The sequence below is a fragment of the Giraffa tippelskirchi genome, chromosome 5 (assembly GCF_054371585.1).
Source record: "Giraffa tippelskirchi isolate mGirTip1 chromosome 5, T2T-mGirTip1v1.2.pri, whole genome shotgun sequence".
Taxonomy (NCBI): Eukaryota; Metazoa; Chordata; class Mammalia; order Artiodactyla; family Giraffidae; genus Giraffa; species Giraffa tippelskirchi.
The window spans coordinates 32,277,117-32,289,958 of record NC_137279.1 but is presented as its reverse complement, the minus strand read 5'-3'; the positions used below and the strand labels follow the sequence as shown (position 1 = coordinate 32,289,958).

The following is a 12,842-nucleotide window of genomic DNA, read 5'->3' as shown; positions in this document are numbered from 1 at the left end:
CAGCAGCAGCATCTCCTAGGAGCTCTCATGAAACGCAGAATCTCAGGCCAATGAGACCCACTGATTTGGAATCTGGAACGAGATTCCCAGGTGATTCCTGTATGTATGCCAGTATGGGGAGCGCTAGCAGACGAATTTTTGAAGCTGGGAAACTAGAAGGGATGAGGGACTTCCCAGATGGCGCTAGTGATAAAGAACCTGCCTGCCAGTGAGGGAGACCTAAGAGACTCAGGTTGCCCTGGGCGGGAAGGTCCCCTGAACAAGGACATGGCAGCCCACTCCAGTATTCTTGCATGGAGAATCTCACGGACAGAGGAGCCTGCCGGGCTACAGTCCATAGGGTCTCAAAGAGTCGGACACGACTGAAGCGGCTTAGTACGCACCAGAAGAGATGAGCTGGAAAGCTAGGATGATCCGAGGATGGGCAGCTTGAGTCTGAAGTGACGGAGAGTGTACCTGACTGCAGCCAAGAGGGCTAGCACCGGGAGGCAGCCCCTGGGCACCCGCTCCCTGGCTGGGACTTTGGGTAGGAAGAAGCCAAGTGCTGTCGGACATTAGGACCCCAAATTAGACCTCACCTCCTCAAGTCAGTGGGTTCGATTCCCATCCCGCTACCTGGTTATTGACGGTTTATTGAATCTCCTTATTCATTTTTTAAAGGACTGTCAAAAGTAGAGCGAACCCCTTCATTTCTCTTCGGACTCGTCTAGTCAGGCTCCCCCCTCCGATCCTTCGCAGTGGGACAGACTACTCGGCTTCCTCCCTCCCACTACAATCCTAGGTGGGAGGGGCGTGAGACGTTGGGTTTTTGCATTCAGGTAAAAACAATCGCTCCCCGAGCGTATAGAACGGGGCGAGACTGTGGCTACAGAGGGGCGTGGCAGAGAGGTTAGTACGGCCTGAGCCCTGCGTGCTCTGCGCACTGTGGCCTCTTTGCGTCTGCGTAGTTCGCTCACCTCCCTTTCTGCCTCCGCTGCCGCCATGGCGCCCGTGGTTAGTATGGCTCCGCGTGAGGCCTCGGCTCTAGGGGAGGCACGTGGGCTTCACCGGCCCGGCCTCTACCTGGCTCTTGGCGGAGGGCGCTCAGCATCGTCCTACCGGGGCCTGGCTAGCAAGGCGGCCGGAGTGAGCCAGGGTGGCCGCCGATCCCCGCACGTTGTGGGCGGAGGAGGCCGCGGCCCGAGGCGTGAGGGGGGAGATTTGGGGCTTTCGGAAGCTGCGCCTCGGGCTTGGGCTCCTGCCTGTGGTCAGCAGGGAGCTGGGGGACTGAGACTGCAGCTTGGGCTGGTCAGCGATCCTTGGAGCCGGCCTAAGGCAGCCGAGGCCTGGGCCCGGTTACCTGGGCGGAGGGAGGGGAATGAGGGGACCTACCACCCTCGGGGACCGTGCGCAACCGGAAAGCCTTTCCGGGACTCAAGGGATCAGTGGCAGGGTCCACGAAAGGAGGCCTCGCTGGCCAGTTTTCACCAGGAGGCCTGGGCTAGAGGACTCTTTCGCGTCTCCGGAGGAAGTTAGATCTTCAGGGCGCAGCTCTGCAGACCCTTTCTGGTGCCCGGCGAGGGCCCAGTTCGCTTCTGTGTTGGCCAGGCTGAGCCTGGGCCGTGTGGCGCCCTCATGTCACTGGCTGCAGATGATCTCCTCCCAGGTTATTGGAGAACGTTTCCCTACCCTTTGTTGGGACACCTTTGTTAACAGTTTGGGCTCATCTCCAGCTTTTTGCCTGGGTGGGCCTTTAATGCTTCTAGGCGTTTGTATGTTTTTTATTTAAAACCATGATGTGGCGGGTATGGAGCCCATATCCTGCCGGCAGGTCTTCTGCTTGCTGATTGTGTGTTTCCGGGGCTTAAAGCAGCCCCTTTGATTGTTACTAGGAAGACATGTTAGGAAGGAAAAGAATGAGTGACTTTTGTCGAAGCCTATGTGTTTGAAAAAGTCATCCAGTTAATACAAGTTTTACGTGAAGTTCTTTGAGACAGGAAAGGATGTGAAATATGTTCTTGGAAAGGTCTTTTTAGATTCTGAATGGCTTTTTAAAATGCAAGTACAGGGAAGTATGTTGTCCAAGTGCTTTTTTTTTTTTAATTGGAGTTGGAATTTGTAGAGGGAGAAGATTTATATAAGGATCTTTGTGAGAATGAAGGAGCTATAACCGTGTAACTAAGCTGGTGGTTTGAAAGTGCTCATTCAGAAATTAAGCAGTCAAAAGGCCAGAAATTGTCAACAGTCTTGTTGTAATTAGAACCTTTAGCTAGACTCTTGTTCCATTTGGGGTTAGATGGGCTACTAGGATGTGTGGTTCTGGTCACTGTCCTGAGAAAGATGAGACAGGACGAAGGGAAAAAACAGATGGATAAACTGGATTGGCTCCTGAGTCAGAAAAGTTAGGACATGTATTCAATTCAGATTAAAATTGTTCTAGGTATACAAGGCATTTTCATGCCTGTGCCTTAATCCTGGAAGAAAACAAGTGAGTATTTCTTTATTTTGGAAATTTTAGGGTGAATAAAAGGAAACGTTTTTTTATTGTAGTTCTTAAGCTAACGGACCTTCCATTATTCCCCTAGAAACTAGGGATGCTGGAAAGTGTAAATAGGAAAAGAGTGCTGTAATGAGTTTCATCTTCGAGAGGGCATGGCCCCAGAGCAGCATCTTGAGTATTATCCATCCTCCACCCTTGGCGCCCTTGCAGGGGAACAGAATCCCATGGTTTTTGCATTTGTGTGTACTTGTACAACTCTGATCTTTCCACTTCTGTTAATTTTTTTGTTTTTGATTGGCTATGCCTTTATCTCCGTTATCATTTGTATCCTTTTCTTAGAAAAAGCTTGTGGCAAAAGGGGGCAAAAAAAAGAAGCAAGTCCTAAAGTTCACTCTGGACTGTACCCATCCTGTAGAAGATGGAATCATGGATGCCGCCAATTTTGTAAGTTACCCCCATGATGCCACCCTGGACAGTAGCGAATGCTTTCGGATATTGCTGAGAAGACATACTGGAGCCTGTTTGTTTGCAGGCTCAGGCTGCTCTGCAGTTCTTGCTGTTGGGTTCGACTCTGGATCTCTGTCTGGTTCTGGTTCTAAGCCTTGCTTTCTCGGGGGTGTGACAGTGGTGAAGAGTAAAGGAGATGCACTGGAGCAAGTCACTGCCAGAGGGCCACATTTTCTTTGTCAGTTTCCAAAAAGATTTTACTTAAAATTTATCAGGAAACAGGTGAGCTTCCTTGGATCCAGCATCTCCTCTGCACTTAGGTGTGTTTAGGTGTAAGCTTGGCCCTGACACTGACCTAGGCCCAAGGGCTGCCTGTGCCCTGGGCCTGATGCTTGGTTCTGGGGCCTTGGATAGAGGACAGCATCTACTGGAGCTTTCTGTTGTATTAAGCATCAGAGCTTCAGTATTCATGCTAAAATATCCTGCTTGCTGATTTGTAATTGTAGCTTGGTTTTTTTCAGACCTTGCTCTGTACTGATTTTTTTGCCCTCATGTTGGCCCCATACCCCAATACTCCTCTATTTCATCTAAATCTAGAAAAATTAACCTAATTGCCACATTTTGGAATCTGCAACTTGGTTTTGGCATTTTTATGCTTTTCCTCTCCATAGCCAAGCAAAGCTTGGGGGAGTTCAGACATACTGTTGTGCAGAGCCCTAAGTTGACATTTTCTCTTCAGTCTCCAGAGGTCAACTATTGCCAAGATTAATATCCTTACAACAAGAATAATTTTTAAATAAAAAATATTAGCAGCTGGCCTATGGCCACAACTTACAAAGTGTGGTGTCTGGGTAGCCTGTAGTTGACTGCCCTCTTGCCGATGCCTGCTGTGGCCCTGGCCTGGCCTGCAGAAGGTCCCTCCGTGGCTCCGTGTTCATTCTGTCTTCTTGCTTTTCTCCATGGCCTCTTATCCCTCCTAACTTGTAGCTTCTTCCACATTGTGTCTGATGGCCCTGTTCTGGCATTATTCCCTCCACCGTCTCTCAATATGTATATGTAACTGTCTTTTAGGTGCCTCCTTAGGATAGAAAACAGGAGTTGTTTATGAGTCTAAGACACAAAAATCAAGATTTCTGACCTTATCACACCTTCTCCTGTCAACAGTGAACATATTGTGTATTGGTGTTTTTTGGTGGGGGAGTGGGGTCTGTGCTGTGCAGCATTTGGGATCTTAGCTTCCTGACCAGGGATTGAATCCATGTTACCTACAATGGAAGCTCAGAGTCCTAATTACTGTACCAGCAGGAAAGTCCCCCAGATTGGAGTTTTTAAATAGAGGACTGTCGGGATGGGAGCTGAAGGGCCTTCCTGTCATTGCAATATCAAGAAAACCATAAAAGTCCTCCTTTTTGGTCTAAGAGGTGAATGACCAGCCCAGGCTTCCACTGGGATTTTCCCAGAGTCCCATCTCTGGGCTTCTGGGCCAGTGTCCCTCCTGCTATTCAGTGCTGGTGCACATGGCCCCTCAGCAAATAGATCTGTAATTGCCCTGGTTGCTGTATGTTTTTGTTCTTCTGCTTGGTTGAAGATTTATTTTTTCTGATCACACTGAGGACAGTGCTTTACATGTCTTAGGTCCGCAGGCTGCTTGCCATTTTGGTTGCCTATATCTACAGTTGTAAATTTGGGCCTAGGTTTCCTATCTACTGTTTACCCTTGACCCAAGAGTCAGAGCCTTCAATTAAATATTTTATTTTATTTTATTTTTAAGACTGAACATATAACCAGTTATATGCTTAGAGATAGGAGTATAAAAAAATATTTTGGGACTTTCCCGATGGTCCAGTGGTTAAGGCTTTATGCTTCCAATGCAGGGGTTGTGGGTTTGATCCCTGGTCAGAGAACTAAGATCCCACATGCCATGTGGCATGGCCAAAAAATTTAAAAAAAGTAGTGTGTGAAAGTTGCTCAGTCATGTTCAACTCTTTGTAACCCCATGGATTATACAGTCCATGGAATTCTCCAGGCCAGAATACTGGAGTGGGTAGTCTTTCCCTTCTCCAGGGGATCTTCCCAACCCAGGGATTGAACCCAGGTCTCCCACATTGCAGGTGGATTCTTTACCAGAAGAAGAGAAATTAAAGAAAATTAAAAAGTGTTTTGCTGGTGACGTGGGTGAACTAGTCTCCTCACTAACTGGTCCATTTGACGATTTCTACAGGAGCAGTTTCTTCAGGAGAGGATCAAGGTGAATGGAAAAGCTGGCAACCTGGGCGGCGGTGTTGTAACAATCGAAAGAAGCAAGAGCAAGATTACTGTAACTTCCGAGGTGCCCTTTTCCAAAAGGTATGGGAAGGAGAGGCGTTACTTGTCTGTGTCCTCGAGCTAAGGTTCCCACCCACCCTAGCCAGGGAGGTTGCTCCCCGCAGAGTCATTTGCTTTGTGGTTGCCTCTGTTAACTTCTGGAGCAGTGTCCAGTGTGAGGGGTGGTGAATGAACGAATGTTACTGTGGTAGTTAAAAGTATTCACCTCTTGGTAGTTTTCTGCAGTTTTGTTTTTCGCAGCCTAAAGCAGTGGTCCCCAAACTTTTTGGCACCAGGGACCAGTTTTCTGGAAGACAGTTTTTCCATGGTGGGGGGAATGGTTCTGGCAGTAATACGAGCCATGGGGAGCTTTGCTGTCTGGCCTGCTGCTCACATCCTGCTCTGTGGCCCACTTCCTGTCAGGCTTCGGACCAGACGAGTCTCACGGCCTGGGGATTGGGGACCTCTGGGCTAAAGGATTTCCAGCAGTAAAGATGCTCAGACTTGCTTAGACTGTATTCTTAAAAGTGAGCATATTACTTCCTTTGCCTCTATATCACTTTGAAGAGCTTTCCTTTTTATTTTTAATTTTTTTTTTCCCCCATTTGTTCAGTTGCTAAGTCATATCCAACTCTTTTTGACCCTGTGGACTGCAGCAACACTAGGCTTTTTTTTCCTGTAAATGCTACCATAATTAGATGAGGGATCAGAAGTCTCAGTTTAGACTGAAGCCACCTCATTTAATTCCTGTAGGCCCATTTATTTGTTTATTTTGTCCATGCCACGTGGTTGGCAAGATCTTAGTTCCCAGACCAGGGATTGAACCCTTACCCTTGGCAGTGAAAGTGCTGTGTCCTAACCACTGGACCACCAGGGAATTCCCCTTTGCTTATGTTTTTAACTAAATCAATCAGCAAATGGCTGGGTCCCTTCACTATTCACCTGAAACTATCACAACATTGTTAGTTGACTATCCCGAAACAAAATGTTTTTAGTGTTAAAAAAACAAAATTAAAAAGAGATGACTTTAAAGCTAAGTGAACTACTCCTTTTTTTTCTGGCTGTATGACTTGTGGAATCTTAGTCCCCTGATCAGGAATTGAACCTAGGCCCCCAGCAGTGGAAGCATGGCGTTCTAACCACTGGCCTGCCAGAGAAGTCCCTGAACTACACCCCTTCTGCCTGGCTGAGTTATTTTACGTGTGCAGAAGGCAGTTAGATGGCGTGAGAGAAGGGGTAACCAAAGGGCCTCCAAGGTGTACTTAACACCTGCCCCACCAGGCTCCACTGAGCTCTTGGGGAAGAGCCTGCAGTCCTATGGTCTGTTTCCAAATCTCCTAACCTAGTGTGAGAATGTCTCTTAACACGTGTCACTTCAGTTTTCACAGATTTTCTCTTGTTTGCCAAGTAGGGAAGGAAAAGAACCTGATCTGTTAGAACTATGTTTTCTTGAAACATTCAAGGGACTTCTAACCTAGAACATTCTAGATCCCACTGAGCGGCATGTGGGATCTAGTTCTTGACCAGGGATCAAACGTGTGCCCCTGCAGTGGAAGCTCGGAGTCTTAACCACTGGACCACCAGGGACCAGTGGAACATTTCTCACTTATCTCTGAACTTCTGTGTTTTAACCTAGCTTCCCCCCGTATTCTATTATGAAAACACTCAAGCCACCTAAACTTTTGAATTAACCCACCTTACCTGGATATGATATAGTAGAAATAGTAAGTGGAAATAAAAGAGAATACTTTGTAGGTGAAACGACCAAATTGTTTTATTTTTATGTAGGGAAAAGTGGGTAGAATTGAACTGAGATCTTCACATCTTTGTGAAGATTGCTTGGTTGGCGTAAGTAACACAGTGGAACAGTGTTCGTTTCCTGGAGGTGTCGGGTTTCTCGGTTTGTTAACCCTTGGTCCCATCTAAAGTGCCAGAGTTTGCCAGTGCATCTCATTTAGTCCTTGTACCAGTCTGAAGAGATGGTGAGTATCTTGAGTCCTGTTTTATAGAGGGTGACTGACACTGAGGTCTAGAAAGACTAACTTGCCCAGTGATGGGTTTGCTGAGCATTCTGTTCCCTCTTTACAGTTCTGGGAAGATGCCAGAATAGATAAACCCTAGGGCCTCATAAGCAGATGGATGAGAGAGCAGGATTGTGGGCTTTGTGTTGAGCACAAGAGCCATTGCTGCCTTTAGGTGAACCGTTTCCTGACAGCAGTGTTTGGGGTGAGGCTTAGCTCACGCAGGCTCAGGTGGCCACTGGGCGAGTGGACTAAGGAGGCCAGGTGCTCTGAGTGCACAGCTCGAGTCAGGGCAGTTAAGGTGGGGGTGGGAGACGGGCATCTCGAAGTGGGAGTGAGAATGTGACAGGGCCCTGAGCTGCGGTCCCAGGAACCAGCAACCTCAAAAGGAGGTTTTAGTCAATGAGGTGAAGTACTTGGAGCTTGTTAGAAACCCAGCAATTTCTCAATAAAAGGTATTAAGATTGTGTGCTTAACTTCCAAGTGACCACCTTGATCTCTTTCCCCAGTGGTCACTACAAACTATTTTATAGGTGATGGCTCTTGTTTCATGGACAGCGGTCACATCTTCTTAATCTGTTCTCATTTTTATGGCCAGATTAGTTAGAAATGTGGCTGATGTTTATTCTCATCAGAACAGTGGCTAGGTATATTTCCCAACTGCCATTTTTTGAACCATGGGGAAATACCTTGAATTGTAGTGAGTTTGAATGCACAGGTTTCATAAAAGTTACAGTGTTTCAGAATATAAGAAGGTCTTGTGTCTAGTGGAGTTCTCAAGTGTTCTTTCTCTGCAGGTATTTGAAATATCTTACCAAAAAATATTTGAAGAAGAATAATCTACGAGATTGGTTACGCGTAGTCGCTAACAGCAAAGAAAGTTACGAATTGCGTTACTTCCAGATTAATCAAGATGAAGAAGAGGAGGAAGATGAGGATTAAAACTCAATCTGGAGTATTTGTATAAGTTCTTAAATAAAATTTATCAACCGAAATGGTGGTTTTCCTTGTATCTCTGCAGTGTGGACTGAACAAAATTGGAAATCTAGTAAAAGGGCTTCATGTGGGCTGCCTCTCACTTGTTATTAAACTTTTTTTCTGCTTAAAGATTTCAATTCTTGTGGTAGAAATAGCGAAACAGAGCTAAGGCTCCTTCGAGGGAACTGACTGTTGTGTGACACTGAGCAGGTGGAGGCGTGGGGATTGGAGGTGAGTCAGTTACTATTTTACACAAAAAGGATGAGTCAGTTCCATTTCCAGTTCCACCTCTCAAAGACTGAGGAATACAAACCTGGCAACTCCTGATTCAGTGCAGGCAGAACCAGGGACCCGCTTCTGAGGTTGTCTTCTTTTGGGAAAAAGTCCCAGGTGTTGGATTAAGGAAAGGTCCATACCACAGGAATTTGTAAAATAAATGTTTCTGCAAGTCTTTGCAGCAAACTGTAACTCTGACCCCCAGCAGGGGGAGCTGTAGATGAGTAGTAGTGGAGCTTCCAGAAGGGGGTGAGGATCTGTGGGATCGTGACCTGGGTTGGGATCGGAATTCTTCGATGCCCAGAGCTCTGGAGTCTTGGGATTGGGTGTGAAGGAGAGAGGCTGGGAGACAACTCAGGCTGAAGAGAAGTATCCAGATGCCCAGGGAATACTCACTTCACGCTGTTTAGGCCGCAGCTGGACTTCATGTCACTCTACAGACTAAGCTGAAGGCAGTGTTCCCACCATACCATTCCCACAATGGGTTCTGTTGCCCTGTGTGTAGAGGCTAGAGATTCAGGTCATTAACAAGATTGTAAAGATGTGACTTGCTGATAGAATCAAGAGTGAGAAGAGGACCTGATACCTTAAGGTGCCCTCCTTAAGTCTAAACCATTCTGCAGGAAAGTGCATTGTCTTAAGATGACATAACAAATTCATGGTTTTCCAGAGCTTGCCTACGGTTCGTTTCCACACCTGCAATTCTTACATTCTTGCTAGTTGCATAGCTAGAAATGTTAACATTTGGGTGCTTTTTGAGTTGAATTTAACATCGAGGGTTTGCAATTTCATTTGTGGTAAAGGCTCTGCCATTTTCTCTTTCTATGCAAATTTCTTGAAGCAGAATTATTTGCATGTTTCTGTTCTAGAGAAGGCAGAGTTTCTTTCAAATTTAACTGAAGCTCTTTGGTACTGTCCCTTACTATGATTATTATTTTTGTTAGCAACATTGTGATTTGGGTTTGCAAATTGTACTTGTTTGTTGCACTGATGTTCCATTATAGAAACCTTAGTTTGATTGTAAAAAATTATCCCTGGGCTGAAATTAGTGTATAAGTTTTTCTTTTAAACCATTCCCAGGATTTAAAATTTGTAATAAAATTGAAACTTCTTGGTTTTTCTGTGCCTTTTTTAACTCTTGTATTTTGACTTCTGATCACATACTAAAGTGGCTAATTCATGGCTACTATTATTGTGCAAGGCTTTTTTTTTTTAAGGACTGCATGTTAATCTGTGTAGCAACAAAAAAATTGGTTGTCCTGCTGTACCCGCAATGACCTTGAACTTCGTTAAGTTTGATAAACACATGTGTCTTTTATTCCCTCTTTCTTCACCTTAGTTATGTTGCTGTGCCTCAGGTTCTGGAGAGTACTGTAACCAAACTCTCCATGTAGGATTTCTTCAGACCCAGAGCCAGAGAAGTAGCTTGGCAAACACATGACTTTTTCTGATGGATGTGATGTGAACTTGAATTACCTGGCACCCACTATACCAGCTGGGCCTGGGCCACATTTTAGACCAATTTCCTTTTGATCTGTCTTACCACATGACTCACCTGCCTGATCAAGGCACAGGAAAAGATTAGGTCATGGAGAGTTTGAAGCTGAGATTTAAGTTCATGCAAGTAGTGAAGTAGGAAGTTGGTATAGTCTTGTTCTCAGCTGACTCCAAGTCCACCTCACCCTTGGCTTGATTAATACCAGCTCTTACCTAAAGGTTTAACTTTGTTTTCCTTTCAAAGGCCCCTGTGAACCCCCCTCCCCCCCACACACACACCCCGTGACTCCTTCAGGGGTGAAGGTGTGCTTTTCTGAGTCCTGTCATCCTTGCAGCATTTCAGGAGGAGCCTTGTGTTGAAACAGATGAGTTCGGCTAATCAGTGGTGCCTAGCACCGAGGTGTTCAGAAACGTGTCACAGACATGGGGAAAGTGGGACGGTTTGATCATGTCAAGTACATTTTAAGACAATTGGTCAAAATTAATGGGGCATTTAGACCTCAGCCTTTTTAGGGCTCACTTGGTTTCTTGGAAGGTGGGCAGCACCCCCGTAAGTTGATAATGGTCCTCCAGCTGCTGATAGGCTCAGGGGAGCCTGGAAACTGGCTTTGGCAATCTGCTTTCGTTTTCCTTTTGCTGCCTGGCTCGTCTTTTGACTTGCCCCCAAACTTATCAAGGCTGTATGTAGGGTCCTGTGCTAACCCTTTCCTGTGAGGGGGCACACCCCTAGGAGGTGGGTCCCTGACAAGACAACCACAGGTTTGGCAGTACCATGGCCTTTGCTTGGTAACCTTGGACAGAGCCAATGTATTAATTCTTTTTTTTCGGTTGTGCTGGATCTTCATTGCTGTGCGGGTGTTTCTCAAGTAACAGCGAGAAAGGGCTGCTCTAGTTGCGGTGGAGGAGGATGACTGACGAACATCTCGACTCTGATTTGCCAAATTAAGCAGCTGGAACTCCTCTTGGTTGAAAGATATCTTTCTCAACCTCACCTTGGGAACTGGAGCCACAGTTAATGGTGCCTGTGTGGTGAGGGTCTTTCTGGTGACGGGAAATACTGTAGGTCCCAGCTTCTCTAGAGTGGGACAGGGGACCTGTGGAAGTGCCCTGACCTAATTCCTCCATCTGGGAGGGGCTGGTGACGAAAGGGTGGGCAGATTTTAGGGTTTTCTCCTGGATGGTTAACTTTCAGGAAGACAGGAGGTCTGGGAAGAGGAAGGCAGCCTTGCTGGGGAAAATGCAGGCCTGCTGAGGCATCCGTGATTGAGGCTCCCTCAGCTAGGTGCCCAGGAGGTGAAATACAGCTTCAGGAGACCTTGTTTTCTTAGCCTGCTTCCTTGCTGCCTGTCCCTTGACCCTGGCAGGGTGCCTGCCCAGGGTGGATTCAACATCTCTCCTAATGTGGTTTAAAAGCAATTCAGGAGATGGTATTCCCAGCTCCCTGCACTTTGTCCAGGAGGCTGGACAGACCTGTCCTTGCACAGGAATGAATGAAGAGGAGCTTTGGTTTGAGGCTTACTGGCAATTCATTAGATGAGAAGGGAGAGGAGAAATGTGGGACACATCTTTCCAGCCTTCCCTGTGCCATCTGTCATCTTCAGGCCACCTCCTCAAGAGGTCTTGTGCTGGGGGCCCTCGCCAAGCACCCACAACTCTCCTGGCTCCTCAAAGGCCCCAGGAACAGAGAGCCTGCCTGGTGATGCCAATGTGGCATGGGTACTGGTGTCTGTCCACCTGGTGGAAGCAGGTGTTCAGCCAAGACCAGAGAGGTGGATGCCAGAGAGGAGACCATCTCATAGCTGCTTTGGGCTTCCTGAGTCAGGTGGTTCCTGAGGGTCCTTGGCACCACTGGGTCTCCAGTGGGTTCCTCCAGAGGTGTCTGGCCCCAGGCAGTGAGGTGAGGGTTCCGGGTTCTTCCAGGATTAGAAAGCCAGCCAGCCTGTCCTTCGCCAAAACTTTTGCGTTCTTAGAGTAGCTTTAAGACTCGCTGCAGCCGAGACTCGCAGCGCTTATTTAAAATTCCGGTCTTGCTCCCGAGGGCTTTGGCCTCCATCTTCACCTTTAACAACCGAGGACTGGTGGCGCTGTTCCTTCCCACTCCGCGACAGGTGTCGCTTCTAAGCGGGAGTTTTGGGCACAGAGAACGCGGTTCCACCTCACCCCCGGGGGGCTGGATGTATTTAAAGCGGACCGGCCAGGAGGGGCGTTTTAGGAGGGGGTACGTGGGCGGTGGGAGCGGGGTGCGCTGGAGTGAGGGAGGAGCCAGCCTGCAGATTTTTCTGGAGGAATCAGACCCGCTGTCTCCAGAGCGGCCCTTCCCCAAGTGCGGAACGCTTTTTTCTTCGAATGTTCTTCGGAAAGGGGGTTATAGAAACGTGTTTGGCTCGGTGCGAGGCGACCAGGACTGGGCGCGTGAGAGCAGTGAGGAAGCTCGCTGCCCGCTGCTCCGGGGACCCTGCCCCTGCGTCCTTGGGTACCCATCCCGGGCAGGGGCGGCGGTGGCAGCGGGCCCCGCCGCGGATACGCGCGGGCCGGCCCTTCCCTGCCTCCACTGGGCCCGGACCGCCCGAGTCCCAGCTGCCCGCTTGGCCGTCGGGTCCCCGGGCGCGCGGGCGCCTCGACGGCTCCCCCTGCCGGAGTGCCGCGTCCCCCACCCCGCACTCAGAGGCTCCGGACTAGTCCCCCCAACTTGTTCTCTGCTGTTAACTAGTCGCGCTGCCGGAACGATGGGATGGGGTTGCCACAGCAACCAGACTGGACGTCACAATCCGGGCATGTGTGCCGCCCCCCCGCCGTGCCGCCGTGCCGCCGGCTCTGCCGCCGCCACCTCGGCCGGCTGC

General features: G+C 48.2%; 1 protein-coding gene across 2 annotated transcripts; it reads left to right on the top strand.

Annotated features, from left to right (window-relative positions):
• Positions 1–957: 957 nt before the first annotated feature.
• RPL22 (ribosomal protein L22) lies at positions 958–8,246 on the top strand. Of its 2 annotated transcripts, none has more exons than XM_081490326.1 (4): positions 958–993; positions 2,819–2,923; positions 5,148–5,272; positions 8,049–8,246. In XM_081490326.1, the coding sequence occupies exons 1-4, from the start codon at positions 982–984 to the stop codon at positions 8,191–8,193; spliced, it is 387 nt and encodes a 128-aa protein (XP_081346452.1). In that variant the 5' UTR covers positions 958–981; the 3' UTR covers positions 8,194–8,246. The 2 variants fall into 2 exon arrangements, with proteins under 2 accessions (XP_081346452.1, XP_081346451.1); XM_081490325.1 differs by having other exon boundaries at positions 958–1,645.
• Positions 8,247–12,842: the final 4,596 nt, after the last annotated feature.